This window comes from Lepidochelys kempii, chromosome 3 (genome assembly GCF_965140265.1).
Source record: "Lepidochelys kempii isolate rLepKem1 chromosome 3, rLepKem1.hap2, whole genome shotgun sequence".
NCBI classification, from domain to species: domain Eukaryota; kingdom Metazoa; phylum Chordata; order Testudines; family Cheloniidae; genus Lepidochelys; species Lepidochelys kempii.
Genome location: NC_133258.1, coordinates 28,801,524 through 28,823,274, shown reverse-complemented (window position 1 = coordinate 28,823,274; position 21,751 = coordinate 28,801,524). Strand labels below are relative to the sequence as shown.

At 42.0% G+C, this 21,751-nt stretch overlaps 1 protein-coding gene across 4 annotated transcripts in view; it reads left to right on the top strand.

Annotated features, from left to right (window-relative positions):
- Positions 1–21,751, top strand: part of LPIN1 (lipin 1) — a 99,524-nt gene that overhangs the window by 14,052 nt on the left and 63,721 nt on the right. For all 4 annotated transcript variants that reach the window (XM_073335988.1, XR_012157923.1, XM_073335990.1 and 1 more), the window contains one exon: positions 5,237–5,293. In XM_073335988.1, coding sequence (XP_073192089.1) covers positions 5,237–5,293 — 57 coding nt within the window. Of the gene's footprint in view, positions 1–5,236; positions 5,294–21,751 lie in introns of those variants that run through there.

Genomic DNA, 21,751 nt, shown 5'->3' with positions numbered 1-21,751 from the left:
CTGATTTTATTGCTATGAAAATATGTAGGGATGTATTAAATATTGGTAGTTTCCTGCATGCTATATGGCATAAGCAGGACATCACCTATGTTACATATAGCATCCTTCCTACTCTTATTTTCCCCCACCTATAACACTCTTCTGATATAAATCTGCTTTGAAAACAATGACTAGAGGGAATGTTGTTGGATCCCCATGGAAGAACAGAGGTCAAGGGTTCCTGCCCCACACCACCATATCTGCCTATCTGTAGACTTTCCTTTTGAACAAGGACTGCACTACAGTTATCCTTGACTTTGTCACCTGGAGATTGGATTACTGCAATATTCTTTACATAGGACTAGGTGTTAAAGCCATTCAGCTGCACCATTGTAGTGGATGGCAGGATGAGGGCCACCAGGACAAATTCTGCTTTGTCACACCTCTAGTACTCCACAGAGTATTTATAGATTTCTCTCATGTCCATTAATCAATTTATCCTCACAACATACCAGTTGACAGGGGAGAGTTATTGCCTTTTCACAGGTCGGGAACTGAAAGATGGAGAGATCATGGCAAGCCCCTGGTCACAGAGGAATTCAGAGGAGGAGCTGGAAACAGAACCCTGATCTCTTGTGTCCCATTTTGCTGCCTTAAGCACAAAATCACTCTTCTTTGTCTGAAATCAAGAGAATTACCATGGATTTACTCTGGTGTAGCTGAAGACAGAATCTGATGCATCATATCTTCTTTAAAATCATTCTTATTTCTATCTATTTCATTTTCTCAGCCTATTGAAAGCTAGGTGGTGGGTTTATATCTTGACAAAGAGGGGAGCCAACAAGATTCCACTTGGCAGATGCGAAATTTCCCCACTAGTGGCGGTGCTGAATAATAATAATAATAATAAAATCTTTGCTTTAGTGTTGCTTTTGAAATGTAAGCTGGCTGGGATATAAGCCAAGCATTTTTTATGTTTGATTAAATCTTTGGACCTAGATATCAAATAATACTCAACCACAATATTAAGCTACATGATTTTCGTATCTGAAAGTTACATTATTTGCTTGGACTTTTAAACGGATTGTCAACTGGTATTGAACTGTGCCCTTAAACTAGAGGCGGGGATCCCAGACTGCCACGTGATTGATACATCTGTATACACAGAATGTTTTCAGGACTGTGCCTACTTCATGTTTTTCATAGGATTTGAATTGGAAGGCAGTTGGTACTATTGTATGTACTATGTTGTACTCACTTGATTGCAACATACTGTTGACTTCTACTAATGAACAATTATGTTTGCCAGTGGCAATTCCTGCTACAGGGGTTCTGAAATGTGTTTACTTCATGGCTTGTCTAACTTATTAAGAACATTTTTTTTTAACATTACTGCTGGTAAAAAGCACTAACCCATTAATAAGTACAGACATTTTTTTATTTTAAAAATAATTAAACTCAACTGAACAGTGTTTTTAAGCTATTTAGGCCCCAGACTAGTCCAGTAGGTTCAGGGCAGAGAAAGAGGACAGTAGGGGTGGATAAATATGCATGATTCAGGAACCACCCCTTGTATACTTGGTCCTGGGTTCTGGGTCACGAAGCAGGCAGCCCCGTGCAAGCCACCGGCCTTCCCTCCCTGGTCCCACCCGAGCCCCTAATGCACTCAGACATGCAAGCAACTTCTCTGGAATGGGCTACATGTGGAGGTGGCAATCTGCCACCCCAAAATTTCTCAGCTTTTGCAGAACTCAGTTCAGTGGCATGAGCCTTGTAGCCTAGCCCTATGGAGGCACAAACTGATCCACCACTTCACACAGCATGTAACCTTCTGGAGAATGGGGAAATAGGGCAGGGAGAGCTACGAAACAAGAGTGAAAAGAAAGTAACACCCCGAGATCACTTAAAAAAACCCAGAGAAGAAAAAGCTTGAGAAGGAAAAAAGAACTGTAGCAAAGGGGAGGGAAAGAAAATCAAGAGAGATGGCAGAAACTTTGTCCAGAAAAGGCAGTAGAAGGACACAGGGCATGGCCTCCCTGCCAATGCCTCTCAAACAGGGACAGGGCTCCACTAGACCAAGTCTGAACTCCCCCTCTCACAGGGGGCAATTATGAAGTTCACTAAGGTTTCAGAGTAACAGCCGTGTTAGTCTGTATTCGCAAAAAGAAAAGGAGTACTTGTGGCACCTTAGAGACTAACCAATTTATCTGAGCATAAGCTTTTGTGAGCTATAGCTCACGTCATCCAATGAAGTGAACTGTAGCTCACGAAAGCTTATGCTCAGATAAATTGGTTAGTCTCTAAGGTGCCACAAGTACTCCTTTTCTTTTTGCGAAGTTCACTAAAATTACTTATATTAGTATTCTCCATTCATTCAAAAGCATCATCAGCCAAATCAAGAATGGGTTTTATAGCTTCATCTTCTTTTGTCTATAATACATGTTTTTTTTAATTCCCTGATTTTTGTATTAGATGCTGAGCTGGGTCTTTTAATCTTTACATGCTGTTTAAAAAAACCTTCTCTTTCCTATCATCTTGTATAGTGTTTACACAGCATCAGGAGGAGAAGGCAGGCTTTATAGTTAAGGTGCAGGGACTGGTTGTTGAGAGATCTGCTTCTACTTCTGAAACAGACTTTCTGTGTAGCCTCGGGTAAATTATTTAATCTCTCTGTGCTTCAGTTTCATCACGTGGAAAATGAGGTTAATGAGGTTAATACTACTTACTGACCTCACATGGATGTTCTGGGGTTCAGTACATTGATGCGAGAACATCATGTTGTAATCCTTAAATAGACGATTCCTCTGGAAGTGCAAGGTAGTATTATACACACCAAAGAGCTATTTGCCGAGCCACCACCTTCTCATCACTCAGATCCCTTCTAAAACTCACTTTCTATGTGGAGCAGGGTTCACTTGGAGGCCAGCAGGTCTAGTGGGCAGGCTGCGGCTTGTCTTTCTACCCACAAAGTCCTGGGATGGACTTGCCTGATGGTCAGTGGGCCCAGCAGTCAAACTGCAGTCCGTTGTTCCCCAAATGGAGGGGGAGGGGAAGGAAGAGGGACCCAGACTCTACCATTCCACCAGGTCCCAGCTCAAGGCCCAAGGGGGAGAGGGCATGGAGTGTCTCAGACGCCTCTTTCTGGTGCACCTGACCAGCTCTCCCTGGGCCACTTCCTATCCGCCGCCCTCCGCCTTCAGTTTGGGGCGTTGTTGTAGCCGTCATCCCTCACAACAGGGAGTGTGGGAGGGGAAAGTGTCAGGCCCCCTACTCTCCTGGTTGGGATCTTACCCACAGCCCAAACCCTTCCCCTGTGCTCACTGTCCCCAGAAGCTGCAAATGGACTACCTCCCTTCCAACAGCTTCTCCTTCACTTTCCCTGCTCCCGGTCACCCACAGGCTGTGTTATCCAAATATATGTATCTATCTATAATGTGTTTGTAATACCCATACATGTTTAATGGAATCTTTAAGAATGGCACCTACCCAGAATTGGGTGAACTTTTACTGTGACTCTTGTTCTTCTGTCTCTGATTCCCCCTATTGTTGTTTTTACTTGCGTAGGCATGTCCAAATTAGGTTCTTTAGGACAGGAATCATGTCATGCCTTTTTATTTGCTCTGGAAGGTTCCTAGCACACTTTTGGGCGTTGTATAACGAAATAATGTTATTAAAGGGTAATATTAATTTTTTTGAAAGCATTCATGCGTCAGAAGCTTGCGAATTTGAATGTTTGCAGAACACACAAAGGCTGCAAACTCGGCTATGTTTGATTTTGAATTAATATTGATGGAAAAATGTTGTAAAGGATTTGCTCAGCTTCAGTTAACACCACATTTATGGATCCCATATGATTAGTGCCTTTCCTTCCAGTCCCTTTTCCCTTCTTTTTTTAGTGGATTCCCTCATTTCTATTAATCTCTTTCAAAGTGGGAGGCTTTTAAATATTTTGATTACGTTTTAATTCATTGTATCATGTTTTGCTGTAGTGTGCTTTATACATGAAATGATTATTTTCTACACTAATTTAAAAATATTACTCCTGCAGAAGAAGTCCAAGCTACAGATGCTGTTTGCAACCCTAAGACTCTGAGTCTGCAAATGCTAACATATCTGCTTAAGTTTACACAGTATGAGACGTACCATCATAGTTTTGCCACTGCCACCAATGGGGTCAGGATTTCACCTACAGTCCATAAAGTTAAGTGAATACATCAATCCTTGTAGGATCAGGGGCTAAGTTTATTGAACCACACTAATGCTTACGCTGATCAAAGCCCTGAAGGACTAAATGTGAGTTCTTTCCTTGTTTTTTGTTTTTTTTTTTATTACGTGTGCCAACCTACCAAGACAATGAAGAGTGGACCAAGACAGGGAGAAAACTATGAACTGTGGAATAAGCAGCAATCCAACACATCAGCTGAATAAACATTAACAACATTTTTGCATTTGATCTTTAGGACATGTAGGGCTAAATGCCATGGATGGATGCCTAGATGATGGGGGGGGGGCGGTGAGCTAGGGTGCCAGGAACCTTTCCCACTCTCTTGTATTCCTGTGCTGGGGCTAGACACAGTCCTCGGGTTCAATTCTGTGCTGCACCTCCTGGAGGCACAGAACACAAGGTGCAACCCTGGGGGATGAGGGGCAGAGATGGCTTTACATCACCTTTGCACCCTCTGGTTTCTGGGCTGCTCCAAGGGGACTGAAATACCTATGGCAGTCCTATGCTGTGCCTGCTTTGGGGGAATTCTTCCTTGCCCCCTTGGGGTGCATTAGTGGCCCCTATATTCTGCCAGAGCAGTGAATGTGGGCTGGGTTGGAGGAACGAATCTGTTCCCTATTGTCCTCAAATGGGATGCAAAAGCAAAGCATGTGGGTTCACAGCTTGGCCTCTACCCTTTGCACTGGCCAGAGCACCCTACAAAAGAGTAGGGTGTCTGATTAGGCCAGAGGTCCAGTGCTCCCAGGTACTCTGACTTGTGTGGCACATTGCCATTGTACACTGGTTGCGAAAATGGACTTCTAGAGCTAGGGAAAAAAGCAGAAGTTTTTGAAACTTGTTTTCAATGTAGCTAAAAGGTTATAATGGACACGATGGCAACATAAGTGTCTTACACCCCATGAAAGATGCAGGAGGAGACGTGTATTACAGCAGAGAGACTCCAAAGAGAGTTCGTTGATGCACGGATGTGCCAACCCATTTTAATTGCTAAGTTTTATTTCTCACCATTTCTCTTTGTTTATTTTCTTTTAGATTCCACTGATGAGGGATCCTGGCTGGATCCGAAACGTTTGGACTCGTAACTTGAACGTGAGTGTGATTTCAATTGTTACCGCTATTTATTTTAACTGTAGTACCTACAGGTGGGGCTGGTGCTGGGCCTTGTGTGGCTCAGTCTGCAGTAAGATGCACAGGCCCACATTCAGCTCCTGCCCCAGCTTCCATTATCCCAACACCCCATATCCCAACATAGCTGTCTGCATGAGATACCAACACCGCCATACTGGTTGGTGAGGCTGTGCAAAAACGGGTGACCCCCTAATGTGGTTGTCACTAGCAGGGGAGGGGAAAATGGCAGCAGCAGGGAAACTTTGAAGAACTTGCCCTGAGAGAGGAGAATAGAATCAGACACGAGAACCATTGAACAGGGATGATGTGGGGAGAGTTCCACTTCACAGGCGTGGTCAGGGCCACCATTGCATTGCCATTACAAGGAGCGATCCGTTAAAACAGGAAGATCGAGGCAACAACGGAAGAATTCTGTCAGTGTCTTTCGAATATATTTCTTAAGAAAAATAAAATGCTGCTGGGAAATACTCTCACTGTGGTTGAGGGGCAGGAAGCTTAGAGGCAGGACTGTCTGAAATCTGGTATGGGAAGTCCATGACCCAGAGCTACTAGGGAACAACTCTGCTCTCGGGTGTTGTGGCTGACTCATCTTTGTCTCACGATGCCCCTTCTGTGCAGGCCAGATGGCTTGTACAGCCCAGCAGCCTTTTTGTTTAGACAGGACAGATTGGGGTCAGGATTTCAATTTACACCAGTTGATGATTTAGCCCTATATGTTTAATCTGGGATTGACAATGGAATGAAGATGCTGTGGACAGGTGGATGACTGGAATAGACAGAAAGAAAGCTTAAGGTGGACCAGAGCTGGAATGGGTTAGATTTGGACCTTCATCTCAGTGGATGAGCTAGGTAAACAAAGCAATGACCTGGGAATCCAAAACTCCTGCAGAACAAGTCAGGAAAAGAGCTCAGATGCTAGAGAGAAGCTCAGACGATACTGTAGCTTCTGGAAATCAGATTACTGGTAACTAAAGAAAGTCTGAATCAATGCTCCAGATCTAACCTCTTCACCCCAAAAGTGAAGTAAGTTTCTGGAAAAATGTGGATCTGCAGCCAGATGAGATTCCAAACCTTCCAACACAATCTCACCTGCACTTGTGATATGCACCCATATTCAGTGGTGAGCTGGAGCCGGTTCGCACCGGTTCGCATGAACCAGTTGTTAAATTTTGAAGCTGGTTTAGAACCAGTTGTTAAAGGGGTGGGCAAACTCCAGCCCGCAGGACTGTCCTGTCCGGCCTGCCTGAGCTCTCAGCTGGGGAGGCTCCCCTGAGAATCCCTTTTTAATTTTTACTCAACTGGCGGCACTCCGGGTCTTTGGTGGCTGGTTCTTCACTCGCTCCAGGTCTTTGGCGGCACTTCGGCGGCGGGTCCTTCAGTACTGCCGAAGAGCCGGAGCGACTGAAAGACCTGCCGCCGAAGTGCCGCCGAAGACCCAGAGTGACTGAAGGAACCAGTTCTTCAGCTTTTGGCAGCTCATCACTGCCCATATTTGTTTGGTCTATAAGAATGGAGAATTTATTTCTGCTATTCTGCACACTGAAATACTGTACTCCAAGTGTAGTTATCAATGGTTTGCTGTCAAACTGGGAGAGAATATCTAGTGAGGTCCCACAAGGGTCAGTCCAGTACTATTCAATATTTTAATTATTGACTTGGATAATGGAGTGCAAAGCATAAAATTTGCAGATGATATAAAGCTGGGAGGGGTTGCAAGCACTTTGCAGGACAGGATTAGAATTAAAAATGACCCTGGTAAATTGGAGAATTGGTCTGAATTCAACAAGATGAAATTCAATCAAGACAAATGCAAAGTACTTTACTTAGGAAGGAAAAATCAAATGCAACTACAAAATAGGGGATAACTGGCTAGTTTGTAGTACCGCAGAAAAGGATCTGGGGGTTATAGTGGATCACAAATTGAAGATCAGTCAACAATATGATGCTTTTGCAAAAACGGCTATCATCATTCTGGAGTGTATTAACAGAGTGTTGTAGGTAAGACACAGGAGGGAATTGTCCTGCTCTACTCGGCACTGGTGAGGCCTCAACTGGAGTACTGTGTTCAGTTCTGGGCACCACACTTAAAGATGTGGACAAACTGGAGAGGAGAGCTACAAAAATGATAAAAGGTTAAAAAATCCTGGGCATGTTTAGTCTTGAGAAAAGAAGACTGCAGGCGGGCATACCTGATAACAGTCTTCAAATATGCGAAGGGCTGATTAATTGTTCTCCATGTCCACTGTAGGTAGTCTAGGAAGTAATGGGCTTAATCTGCAGCAAGGGAGATTTGGTTAGAAAAACTTCCTAACTATAAATGTAGATAAGCTCCAGAATAGGCTTCCAAGGGAGATTGTAGAATCCTCGTCATTGGAGGTGTTTAAGAATAGGCTGGACAAACATCTGTCAGGGATGGTCAAAGTTTACTTGTTCCTGCCTTAGCACAGGGGGCTGGACTTGATGACTTCTCGAGGTCTGTTCCAGCCCTACGTTTCTATAATTATGTAGTATTGGAATACATTATGAATGTATGTTTTGTCTGAGTTAGATTTTGATTTCCTCTTTCTTTGGTATCATTGTTGTTCCATATAGCTAGACTCCTCACCTTTTGTCCTGTGTACTACTGGAATGTTATATATAGCAAAATGGAACAGAAGGGGAGAAGTGGTCTTTTAAGAATAGCTGCCTTCTAAATGTTGCATTGAAATGAAATAATAGGAGATTAGGAAACCCCACTCTGCTCTAGGAAACAGAGGATCTCAAAACATTTGACACACAAAAAATCACTCTGTACACTAAAGTGCACCTGATCCTGGAATGAGACATGTCATCTGCTTAAAAGCACACCACGACGCTACCCAATGTCTTGGAACAGGAAGGGAAGAACACAATATACAATTGGATTCACAAGGGGAGTTAAGGTAAACAGAATTAAATGAGTCAAATTGTAATTTGGCCCAGGCCCCTGTGCAGTCATTGGATTACATGATTCCATCCACACCGGAGAATATTTCAATGAAAATTCTGAGAAGGAGCTGGGCTGTCATCTATGGTTGTAGGGGACTGACATCTGCTATCACCATTCTGAGTACTTAGGAAGCTTTGTTTTGTTATGACCATATAGCAGAATGTGAGTGTGATGGGGAAAACCTGGATGTCCAAAAAGTGTAGCTCAGAGGCAGTCATGTATGCTGTCATGACTCTGAGCTATCTGTGGATAAGATTTTGTTTGTTTATTCTATTAATTTTATTTTCTTTCTGTTTTCTGAGAAGGCCTTTGTGTTATTCTGGTGCTCTAGAGGTAGATACTTCTGCATCTGTTTCTTGTTTTTCTATTGTTTTATCAATGTGGTGTTAAATACAGAAACATGCATTTTTAAAGTAACTTGTACAAAATATTCAAAATAGTGGGCCAGATCCTCAGCTGATGTAAATCAGCAGAACTTGACTTGTGTCAGTGGAGCTATGCTGATTTGCATGAACTAAGAATCTGGCTCAAACATTTTTAGATTGTTAGCTCTTCAGCATAGAGACTATCTTTATTTATATGTGATGTAGAGTGCTGATCATACTGGCAGCGCTAAGCAAGTAATATTAAAACAAGCTTATCTTCTATAACTAAAATCAAGTTCTTAAGGACAAAGAGTTGTTCCTAGCTGGTAGATTTACATGGGAACCAAGGGAAGTGCAGCAGGAATGGAAACAAGTCTCTGATAAGCTTCCAATTATTTCATAGTGTAAATGAGGGGTGGCCAACCTAAGCCTGAGAAGGAGCCAGAATTTACCAATGTAATATGTCAGCAGCTCTCCATCAGCTCCCCCACTCTGCTCCCAGTGCCTCCCGCCCACTGGCAGCCCCGCCTATCAGTGCCTCCCCCTCCTTCCCCGCGCCTCCGATTAGCTGTTTTGTGGCATGGAGAGGGCTCTGGGGGGGAAGGGGAAGAGTGAGGGCATAGCAGGTTCAGGGAATGGGGTGGGAAGGGGTGGAGTGGGGTTAGGCCTTGTGGCAGAGCCAGGGGTTGAGCAGTGAGCACCCCCAGCACATTGGAAAATGGGCCCCTGTAGTTCCAGCCCCGCAGTTGGTACCTATACAAGGAGCTGCATATTAACTTCTGAAGAGCCACACGTGGCTCCAGAGCCACACGTTGGCCACCCCTGGTTTAAATGAATCATGTAAAATGGATCAAACTGAACGTTTGTTGCATAGAGAGAGCCAAAGCCTTCCCTGGCATAGTTCCACTAAAGAAAATGATTCCAGTGTTGTCATAAATATAAAGGGAAGGGTAAACCCCTTTGAAATCCCTCCTGGCCAGGGGAAAGCTCCTCTCACCTGTAAAGGGTTAAGAAGCTAAAGGTAACCTCGCTGGCACCTGACCAAAATGACCAATGAGGAGACAAGATACTTTCAAAAGCTGGGAGGAGGGAGAGAAACAAAGGGTCTGTGTCTGTCTATATGCTGGTCTTTGCCGGGGATAGACCAGGAATGGAGTCTTAGAACTTTTAGTAAGTAATCTAGCTAGGTATGTGTTAGATGATGATTTCTTTAAATGGCTGAGAAAAGAATTGTGCTGAATAGAATAACTATTTCTGTCTGTGTATCTTTTTTGTAACTTAAGGTTTTGCCTAGAGGGGTTCTCTATGTTTTTGAATCTAATTACCCTGTAAGATATCTACCATCCTGATTTTACAGGGGGGATTTCTTTATTTCTATTTACTTCTATTTTTTATTAAAAGTCTTCTTGTAAAAAACTGAATGCTTTTTCATTGTTCTCAGATCCAAGGGTTTGGGTCTGTGGTCACCTATGCAAATTGGTGAGGCTTTTTATCCAACATTTCCCAGGAAAGGGGGGGTGCAAGTGTTGGGAGGATTGTTCATTGTTCTTAAGATCCAAGGGTCTGGGTCTGTAGTCACCTAGGCAAATTGGTCAGGCTTTTTACCAAACCTTGTCCAGGAAGTGGGGTGCAAGGTTTTGGGAAGTATTTTGGGGGGAAGGACGCGTCCAAACAGCTCTTCCCCAGTAACCAGTATTAGTTTGGTGGTGGTAGCGTCCAGTCCAAGGACAACGGGTGGAATATTTTGTACCTTGGGGAAGTTTTGACCTAAGCTGGTAAAGATAAGCTTAGGAGGTTTTTCATGCAGGTCCCCACATCTGTACCCTAGAGTTCAGAGTGGGGGAGGAACCTTGACAAGTGTACTTTCTGAGAAAAATGCTTGCACATCAGAATAAACACCCTCAAACTCATTGGCATCAGTGGTAAATATTTTCCCATTCCTCACTAAGAATGTTGACATCCATATTCTTTATTTTTGTGTCTACGTGCAAGTGCTTGCAATTACTTTTTAATTATGTACTGAATTAAATAGACCCAGAGCCAATTATGCCTGACCCTTGTGGGGAAGCTTTTTCCTCATTGCATAGCCTTTTTCTTTATTGCACAGCAGGCAGAATTGCAGTTCTTGGAAAATTCCTAGGGGGTCCTGGAGGGTAAAATGGGGAGAAAATGGGGACATGTTCCCCCCCAGACCAGCCCTCTGTAGTCCTCTCCCTGGATCAGAGTCACTGCACACTGCCCCTTTACTATGGACTATCTTCTCCAGAAGATGTTGTGGTGATGAGGAGGTTTAAAGACCAATGAGCTGCCACCTATAGGTCTTCTAAATTAATACACTGTGGGATTGAGAGCCTGAGTCCTCTTCCACTCTTTTCTCCCATCATAACCCGGAGACAAGGTCTCTGGGCGGGGCTCTCTTTTCTTTCTTCCTCTCTCCCTCAGGATGTGTCCCCAGCTGTGAAGGCCTCTTCTTCCCTCTCACCTGAGGAGATGGGGTCCTCTAAGAGAGGTTTCTCTTCTCCCATTCTGACTTTGAAGACTCTGGACAGGGCTCTAGGAAGTTGGGGGCCTGAGAGCCAGCTGGATGAGTGGGGAATTATTTGTTGTGAGACAGAGAAAAGATCAAGAGGCCCTCTTGGCAAGAGGTGATATGTTCTTAATAGTTGCCAGATGAAGGAGCAGATTTGCTGTTTATGCCAATGAACTAGAGGGGACAGGAGCTTGCTGAGGAGAGAAGAAGGATCTGTTATGGAGCACGTTGGAGATGTGGATGAAGGGCTGCAGGGCTTAGTGGGGTAATTGTCTAAAGTTTATCCACATCAAAGCAACTGAGCTTCCCCAAACACTCTGCCTGTTTAGAATGCTGGTGCTGGTTTACTGCCAGCTGTTACTGAGTTGTTTGCAATATTGATCTTAGGGTTCTGGGTGCAGTTATGTCTTTGTCTGTGGTGAGTGTGGTTGGCTCTTTGCTCTCAAAGGCATAGTCAGAAGGTGAATGATGGGGCTTATGTGTTTTTAGTCTTATTTTTATCACGTTCCTAGGAGATGGGCAAGTATTACAAAGAGGAGGTATTGTATCAGTATTATGATCACAAATAGAGCTGGTTGGGAATTTTCCATTAGAATTATTTTTTGATGGAAAATGCAGTTTCTCTGCAAAATTGAAATTTTTTATGCAAAAAATTGTATGTTGCAGATTTTTTAAAAAATTTCCCCTGGGAAAACTGATATAGCATATTTTGTTTTGGGTCAGTTTGACCTAATTGAAATATTTCAGTTTGCTGAACTGACCCAAAACATTTCACTTAGAATCTGTTCAACATTAAAACGCATTTCTCTATGGTGGCACATTGCCTTATAGGAGTTGTTTGAATATATGATGGCCCTTTCTTTCCTGTGGGCCAGGCTTCGTGGCCAGATTACATTTCCTATGGTGCAACACAGTCTCCCACCCCGACCTAGAGACATAGTGCATCAAATATTTCCAAATTAAAATTTTTCTGAAAGTTTTGTTCTGTGAAAAAAAACTTGATATTTCAACTTTGTCCCAATTCAAATGCTGAAATTCTGGAATTTCCAGTGGTATGAAAATTCTGATTTTTTTTGCTCAATTCTAGTCACATGTGAGCAAGAAAAGCTAGGAAAGGGTAAAGTTCTCTATATTCCTATAACCTGTGGGTTTAGCATCAACAGTTGGATTTCTAAAATCAAAACATGACAATGGGGTTTCTGCAATAACAAAGCCAAGTCTGGCTTGCCCCACCTCTGCTTTTTAGACTAGATAGAATTGGTAGACAGTGTCCCAGTACATTCTATCCAATCACCTTTTCTCCAGTTGCTGAACTGCATAGATAAATTCAGGGAACTCTGTGCTGCAGATATAACCTGAAGTCACCAGTGACTGTTAGAAACTAAGCAAGTCTCCAAGCTAAAGCGGGAGATTGAACATGTCTGGACAAGAACAAATTAGAAAAGGTCTTTAGTTGTCTTTTAGTTGATTCCTCAGAATTAGTGAAGAGCTGTTGACTCCACCTATTGTTCCATGTCTGAGATTTGGATGACCTAATTCTGTGTCTGAACCATGTGTAGACTTGTTTCTAGGAGTGCAGCATAATTCTGATAATTATCTTATTCAATAATCATAGGTTTTCTAAAACATATGACCTCAGGAACAGTAGGATGAAGCTAGCTTTGATCTCAGGCAGGACCAAAAAGAAAAGACCAGATATTTAGGCCTAAGATCCTTTTTCATGCGAATACGTTTTCACAAAATGGATAAATAGCCTGTAGAACACACTGCTGCCGGATTTCACTGAGGCAAATTACAGAGGAATCTTGATTTTACGGACGCAAGTTTTACGAACAACCAGTTATATGAACCATTTTTCCCAATTGGGAAAAAATGATCACACAATGAAAGTGAGATTGATAAAGAAGAAGTCAATATAACTACGCATTCTGATACCCTCAATGCTTTGGAAATTGCTTGGCAATGGTTTGAAGGACAAAAAGAAAGCAATGATGTTCACCATCTGGCAATGTATGCACCAGACCTGCTGTAATTTTGAGATGTTCAGCATTGTGAAATTTTTGATTTTTATGAACTCCTCAAACCCCAATTAGTTTGTAAAATAAGGGTTCTACGGTATCCCTAAACTCCCTAATGCAGGGTTTCTTGCACCAGTGTCTGAAACATCTGGTTCTGACACTGTCAATGACAAGATATTGGACTAGATCAACTTCTAATCTATATCCAGCTGCAAAAGCCAGTTATGACAGCTCAGTAGAACCTCCGTATCATCCCTGGGCTTAGGGGAGGAGTATGGGAATGATGTCAGACTACAGGAGATTTGGGGTAGGAAAGACTGTGGCCAGAGCAGACCTGCAACCTGGATATTCCGTGCCTCTGCAAACCCCCACTGAAGCAAGGGTGAGGATTGCTCTAGCCTACACCAGTGGGTGCATTGATCCCCACATCCAGTGAAGAAGGAAGCTTCAAGCTACCTAATCTTTCCCCCTGTGCTGGGGCAGGGATGAAGCAGACTTTTCTTTGGAGTTGAAATCTCTCATATTTAGTCTCATGCCCTGAGGGGTGTGCGCGGTTATTTATTTATTTTCGATTGAGCAAAATTTCTTAAGATGTTTTTGTGTGAGGGAAAGGTGAAACCATGCACAACTGACAGAGGGCCAGACTGCCCCCACTCTCACAGTAAAAGTCATAAAAGAGGGCTGAGGATGAGGAAAGCTGTATGAAAGTCACATCTCCGAATTCTTCCCTGGACAAGGGTTTGTCATCCCTCCTTCAGGTCTCTTCACAAACCCAAGGAATCTTCAAGAGGCCCAGTAATCCTGCTATCCTTTCCTACCCCCTTAGACGGCAGGATGGTAAAAGCACCTGTGTCCTGTCTATACTACCGATCCTACCACTAGTGGCACACGTGCAATATACCTGACAAGCTCATTAGATGTCTGTTGTAGAAGAAGAAAGCCTGCTTCGCCCAGACATGGGCAAGCAATGGACAGAGCTAAGTCACTCTCCTAGATACTACTACACTTAGCATGCATGTCTGTGTACTCGACTGTATTAAGAAGCTAAGGAATGCTAGTGTTAGAGCAAAAGGCAAAAAAGGCTGGGAGTCTTACATTGTAAAACTCAGGGACGTCATTTGAAAGTCCCATTGGAGTTTTACCATTGACTTCAGTGGGAGCACTACTAGATCCTTAACAATGCACAGCCGATTACAATAGAAGAAAAGGTTGAATATACAAAAGACCTACGTGTTATCTTAAATTGGCTACTGCTGTTAAACTCTTGCCTACTACTAAAACGTGTTGAAAAGGGATATTGTTTTACATAATGATGATTTAAAACAGTGAACAAACCATGCACAGGTGACAGAAACTATTTGTCAGTCAGCTAAACAAAATATTAGAAGCAGCTGGGTAGGCTAATTCAGTGCCAGCAGCAGAACTGCCCAGTGAAATTGAGGGCATGAGAGAGATAAAAGCAGCAAGGTTCTCAGGGGAGTCAGTTATCAAATGTTACTTGCCCTCCAGCATTAAACCCACTATTCAAGAGGTGGGAGTAGACATGGGAAGAGTAAAGCAAATATTATACTCCTTGAAGTATAGTGTCTCTTTGTCTAACCCTGAAGGCCCACAAACAAAGGTTTGTACTGTTTTCTTGTAGCTTGTTTAATGAACAGTATAAATGTTGTTTTACTTTTGATTTGCTATGCTGTGCTTTCAAAATGTAGTATATCCAGGCATATGCTTCACTTTTCATGCATGGGATTAACACCTGTGAAAGAAACTTCCTTCACTTTGTTTGGCCAGAACAGCATTTGTGGAAGATGCCACATTGTTTCCTAAAAGAGGACTGAGATGACATTGCTAGATATGTACCCAATGGCTCTGATCTTGCATTCTTGAAAACCTCTATAGATGTCAATAGGTGTTTTGTCTGAGCGGGCACACCACTGGACTTATGAGCTCAGGAATATTGAGCTATGGTTGAAGAGAACAAACCAGAGCAATGCAATGCTTTGACTTTTATCAAGTCTCAGAAAGCGTTTGTAAGCATTCAGCTGCCACTTGTGTAACTTGGGCATTATTACTTACAGTGCTGAGACTCAGTTCATCCGTGGTGCAACTCCACTGATGCAAGTGGAATTACATCAGTGTTGATTTTTCATCTCTAATTTAAACATTCCTGTCAAGGTTCCTCCCCCACTCTGAACTCTAGGGTACAGATGTGGGGACCTGCATGAAAAACCTCCTAAGCTTATCTTTACCAGCTTAGGTCAAAACTTCCCCAAGGCACAAAATATTCCACCCGTTGTCCTTGGATTGGCCGCTACCACCACCAAACTAATACTGGTTACTGGGGAAGAGCTGTTTGGACGCATCCTTCCCCCCAAAATACTTCCCAAAACCTTGCACCCCACTTCCTGGACAAGGTTTGGTAAAAAGCCTCACCAATTTGCCTAGGTGATTACAGACCCAGACCCTTGGATCTTAAGAACAATGAACAATCCTCCCAACACTTGCACCCCCCCTTTCCTGGGAAATGTTGGATAAAAAGCCTCACCAATTTGCATAGGTGACCACAGACCCAAACCCTTGGATCTGAGAACAATGAAAAAGCATTCAGTTTTTTACAAGAAGACTTTTAATAAAAATAGAAGTAAATAGAAATAAAGAAATCCCCCCTGTAAAATCAGGATGGTAGATATCTTACAGGGTAATTAGTTTCAAAAACATAGAGAACCCCTCTAGGCAAAACCTTAAGTTACAAAAAAAGATACACAGACAGAAATAGTTATTCTATTCAGCACAGCTATTTTCTCAGCCATTTAAAGAAATCATAATCTAACACATACCTAGCTAGATTACTTACTAAAAGTTCTAAGACTCCATTCCTGGTCTATCCCCGGCAGAAAACCAGCATATAGACAGACACACAGACCCTTTGTTTCTCTCCCTCCTCCCAGCTTTTGAAAGTATCTTGTGTCCTCATTGGTCATGTGCCAGGGAGGTTACCTTTAGCTTCTTAACCCTTTACAGGTGAGAGGAGCTTTCCCCTGGCCAGGAGGGATTTCAAAGGGGTTTACCCTTCCCTTTATATTTATGACAATTTCCTTTGGTCATTTGTGGACCACAGAAGTAAAAATTTGACTATGTTTTCCTGTTCCAGCAATCAAATATGCTGGAGCACGATGTTTTTAAAGACATTTCTTGGTGTGAAACCTCTTTAAGGATGCTAGAGATAAATGATTCAATGAGGTTTGCATGACATTCTAAGCTGAGTGGCAGAGCTGGGGGAAGATTCAGAATCTTTCCTTTGAGAACCCGTAGCTTCAAGTCATGTAACTTTCTGAGCAGGTAACTTCTCAAGTGGCCCATTAGCTTCCTTATAGATAATTTTTGTGGAACTATTTTGCAAGGGCAAAAAAAGGAAAGGAAAATCCCTCATCATACAGTGCAAAATCTAATCTGGTTATCCTAGATTCTAAGGCCAGAAGACCACTGTGACTGTCTAGCCTGACCTCCTGTGTAACACAAGCCACAGAACTTCCTTGAAATAATTCCTCTTTGAACTACAACATATCTTTTAGAAATACATCCAATCTTAATTTAAAAATTATTAGTGATACAGAATCCACCACAACCGTGGGTAATTTTTTCCAATGATTAATTACCTGCACTGTTAAAATATATACCGTAGTTCCGATCTGAATTTGTTTAGCTTCAACTTGCAGTCACTGGATCTTGTTACACTTTTATCTGCCAGATTGAAAAAACCCATTATCAAATATTTGTTTTCTATATAGGTAATTTTAAACTGTGATCAACTCATCCCTTAACATTCTCTTGGTTAAGCCACATAGATTGAACTCCTTGAGTCTATCACTATAAAGCATGTTTTCTAATCCTTTACCACTCCCGTGACTCTTCTCCCAACCATCTCCAATTTTTCAACATATTTCTTGAATTGTGGACTTCAGAACTGGACATAATATGACAGCAGTTGTAGCACCAGTGCCAAATACAAATACCCTCTACTCAAGATTCCCCACTTTATGGTATCCACGGTTTGCATTAGTCCTTTTGGTCACAGCATCACACTGGGAGTTCATGTTCAGCTGATTATCCACCACGACTCCCAAATCTTTTTTAAAGTCACTGTTTCCCAGGATAACGTCCCCCATCCTCTCTATACGGGCTACATTCTCTGTTCCTAGATGTATGACTTTACATTTGACTGTGCTAAAACACATATTGTTCTGAAATATGAGCCACATGGGAGTGAAATAAGTTTAGTATGACTGTAGGGGAGCATTTTGTTTTGTACACATTATCTTGCTCTGGTCCTGTGGCTAACTCCAATTTTAACAGCTCCTGGGAAAGTAACTATAATTTTTAATTTGATAAAATGTTCTTCTCTTGTTCCCTTTTTATCTTGGCTCTTCTCCTCCACCCCCTTTCACTCTGACTTACAATATTTCTGACGATGATATGGTCCCCCTGAGGGTGATGTCACAATCACTCCTCTCAACAATGAGCTCTTCATAGGACATAGGGACGATATGGGGAACCAAAGAAGTGAGGGAAACAAGGAAGAGAAGAGAGGGTGACAGAAGAGCCTGGTCTAATACGTCTGCTATGAAGCAGGCTATGAGACTACAATGTACAATGTAAGAAATGTCTCTATATGAAAAACAAAGTCAAAAAGCTAAAATTCATGGAGTGCCCGGATCTCAAACAAAGACAAAGCAGATCTGGAGTGGTTGGTTTAGCCTGTTTAGTATTTGACAATTTAGACACAACACAGAAGACCAGATGGTTTCCTATGGAATAAGGTAAAAAGATAATACTGTATTAAGATGGGGCAGGGCTAATGTTTTTTATATATTTTTCTAAAAGCAAGCTGTTTACTATTTAGGGCTCCAGCCAGCTGAAATTGGAATCCATGGGAGTAGGATTGGGTCCACAAAGCAATGTTTTTTTAAGGATAGGGGATGAAAATTGATAACAAGGCACTAAAGAAAAGAGGGAAAAACATTTTAGAAGCCTGCAAAATTAAATAGCTTTTACTGAAACATGTTTCTAAGCAGTCCTCAAATAAATAAGACATTTGAGAAGCAGATTAAATGCCAAGATTCACATACTGCAGCGACAGGTGCTGCCGTGACCTAAATCAAATGAGGGATAAAATCTGATATTAGACAACTGCTCTTGAACCTATCCGAGTTAGACTAGCTGTTCCTTTTTTTCAATTGATGGAGCATTTATCTAGGAAATCTGCAGTCCAGGGCCCAATTCTTCTTGCATGCTTACATCAACGTAAAACTAGAGCAACCATATACATTGACATCAGCTTCGCTACTTTGGATTTATATACTGGTCTGAGTAAGAGAGAAGGTTAGCCGCAGATTCTAGTTCCATCTTTGGCTATGAATTCATTATAAATTTACTGAAGGCCAAGCATCCCTGTGTAGTGAATGAAAATATTAATGCATGTGCAGTATGCATATTAAAAGTGTAACATCTGGAAATCCATGAATAGCTAGAAACTTGTGAACTGAAAGGCAAGCTCTGGCTTTAGAGGGGAGGAATGCTGGGAATTATCGATTATAAAAATTAAAGAGTCTTTTAGTTTGAGTTGGGATTTTGCTCACCTTCCAGGAAAGTATAGTGACCCAGGTTTGGATCCAAATTTTTGACATCTCCCTGTAAATGAATATGTTTATTGCCATGTAGGAATCTGTGACTGAGTGTTCTTAACCTTCTTGTGCCCTTAAAAATTGTAACAGTTTTATTGTCAGAACAAGAGATGGGCCAACATCAGTATCTTTAATGTGAACCGCCTTTTAATGTTGTGGTAGGGGGAATTCAGATTCAAATCCTGGGACACAAACCCGTGTCACTACCACTCTTACCACCTTCAACAATAAATCTTGGGGAACAGCAGCGTTACAGAGCCAATTATGTGTTGATTTACAGTCTGGCAATGGATTGTGTGTGGTCTAAGAGCCAGATTCATATACTCTCACTCAAACAGGTAGCAAAATAGCTTACTACTCATGAAATCTTATTGAAACTAGTAGGACTACTTGTTCAATAATGTATTGTGCAACATGAGTAAGGGCATCAGAATCTGACGCTCAGTTACTGGAGAATTTGTCCCATGGGTGTAGCCTGAAAAGTCCAGAACAACCAGGACAAAGGGACTGCCAAAAAGAACAGAAAACAGTAGGTTGAAGAACCAGGATGCTGTTCTGCTGTTAATGTAAATTTAGAGATGCTTTGCAAGCACGTGGCTGTCTCTGCAGTATTATATTTGCATCAGGACTATATTTTTTCTAAAGAGTAGGAAGTGCAAATATTAACAAAGCACATCATCATAATGGTGTAATGGTTGGACTGTGTTTAAAAAATGTGGAAGTCACAGTCAGGTTATCCCAGTCCAAGCAGCATATGGCTAGACATGTTAAATATTTGAGCACATAACTCCATAATTCCCAAAGCTAGAATTCCAGAAATTAAAGAGAAGTAGATCATGAGGAAGCGAGAGAGCACAGAGTAAGGAAGAGATAGAGGATAAGAGGTCAAACAGAGACAACGAGGAGAGTAAAAATGGTGTGTAGCAAAAGATAGCAGAGAAGAAGGAGAAAGGAGCAGTGAATTGAGATCATGGAAGGACAGAAGTTTTGCTGCACTACATCCCTGTGGAAGCTATAGGATTGGAAGACTAGCAGGAATCCTGGCCTCTGAGGCACAGAGGAGTTACATGATGTCCATCCTCTCAAAGGACAGGCCAATAATGGATTAGATTCTAAATGCTGATACAGCAGAGTGCAGACCAAAATCTAATCACATCTATGTCAGTGCTGGAATTATGTACTGGTATGTCTCAAGGCCTGGGATGACTACTGTCTATTGGTAAAGGATTGGATAAGAGTGGGAAACAAAACCAAAAGGACTAAGAGTTAACTTCAGAGAACAGTAAGATATTGTTAGGGCTTTTTCCTTGAATGTTACATTGAATGAATAAGCTTTTTAGCTATTCCTTTGTGTGAATCGTGATTCATTTTGGTTTTTAACAAAGATATAACCAATGGCATAGTTTTAATTTGGGAAGTGCAGGAGCAGGAAATAAACAAGAGTTTGAGGGAGTCTGGAAGGCTGCACAGGGTCCAGTGACATCCAGCAATTAAGTTTTGGTGGTGAGCTGTCTGAGCACTAGCATCACGGCTCCCTCAGGATTAGCAAAGGTGGGGAAGGGATTAGTGGAAAGAAAAAGACGTGCTGCCAGAGATGATGAGTCTGATGGACGGATTAGAATTTGAAACCTTTAGGAGGAGGGGTTAGGGGAGAGAGCAGGCAGGTGCTTTCCCAACGTAACTGAAAAACTAAGAAAAACTTGAAATGTTACTGAGTAGTTATTTGAAGGCGAACTTTGCACATGCCTGGATTCTGTGCTTGCAAAGGGAGTTGCACATATAAAATAGTAGCTTTGAAATCTGGCCCTAGAATACCAAAGGTAATGTGACCCTCTTGTTCCTCAAACCTAAAGTTGTCTCTCCTTTACAAAATGTCCATATGTGTGTGATGTGCGGACAGTGCCTCTAACCCTTCTCTTCAGTTTAATGTCTTCCCCAACACTGTTTTTCTCTTCCTCTTTTCTCCTTCTTCTCTGCTATCATTTGCTACGCACCATTGTTTACTCTCCTCATTGTCTCTGTATAAACTGTTATAGTCTATCTTCTCCTTACTTTCTGGACACTCTCTCATCCTCATTGCTCCATTTCCCCTTTAATTTCTCCTTTGCATACTATCACAGCCAGCTCACCATAACAGACCTTCAGTATTTGGGATTCTTCCTAAAACCTCATTTAAATGTGTTTACCATGGTTAGCAACCCCCTACTTTGAATGTATAAGTAATTCAGCATAAAGGGCTCTCTCACACTTTCTCTCTGTTATATATTACAATAGTGGGTTAATGAGATGGAATCACTATTAGGCTAAAACCTTCTACTTTATATTCCATTACAAATAAGGATGGTAAATCATCAGATTAGCGTGGGGTGGAATTGAAAGGAGTGTTGCCTAGTGGACAGAACACTGGAGTGGAACTCAAGACTGGGTTCTCTTCTCAGTTCTGCCAGCAGTCTGCTAAATTACTTTGGGCAAATAACTTCATCTCTCTGTGCTTCCGTTTTCTCTGTCTATAATATGAGGATAAGAATACTGATGTCCTTTGTAAAGTGCTTTGGAATCTATTGTTGAAAAGCCCTATATAAGAACTAGATATTGTTAAATTATTATTATTACTATTCCTAACTCTCAAAACTATAGGCTAAGCAAAAAAGAACAATAGATATTATACATGGAAAAATTTATGAAAAATAACCTGATTTGATGCATGGACTGTTTTTGTATATATCCCCACAACTTCTCAACCACACTACAATCTTCTCATAGTGTGTCTGCTCAGACAGTGTGAATACTAATGATCACCTTTAAGGACGACTAGCTTGGCTGACCTGCGCTCTTGGAACCGACTCCCTTCCGGTGGTAT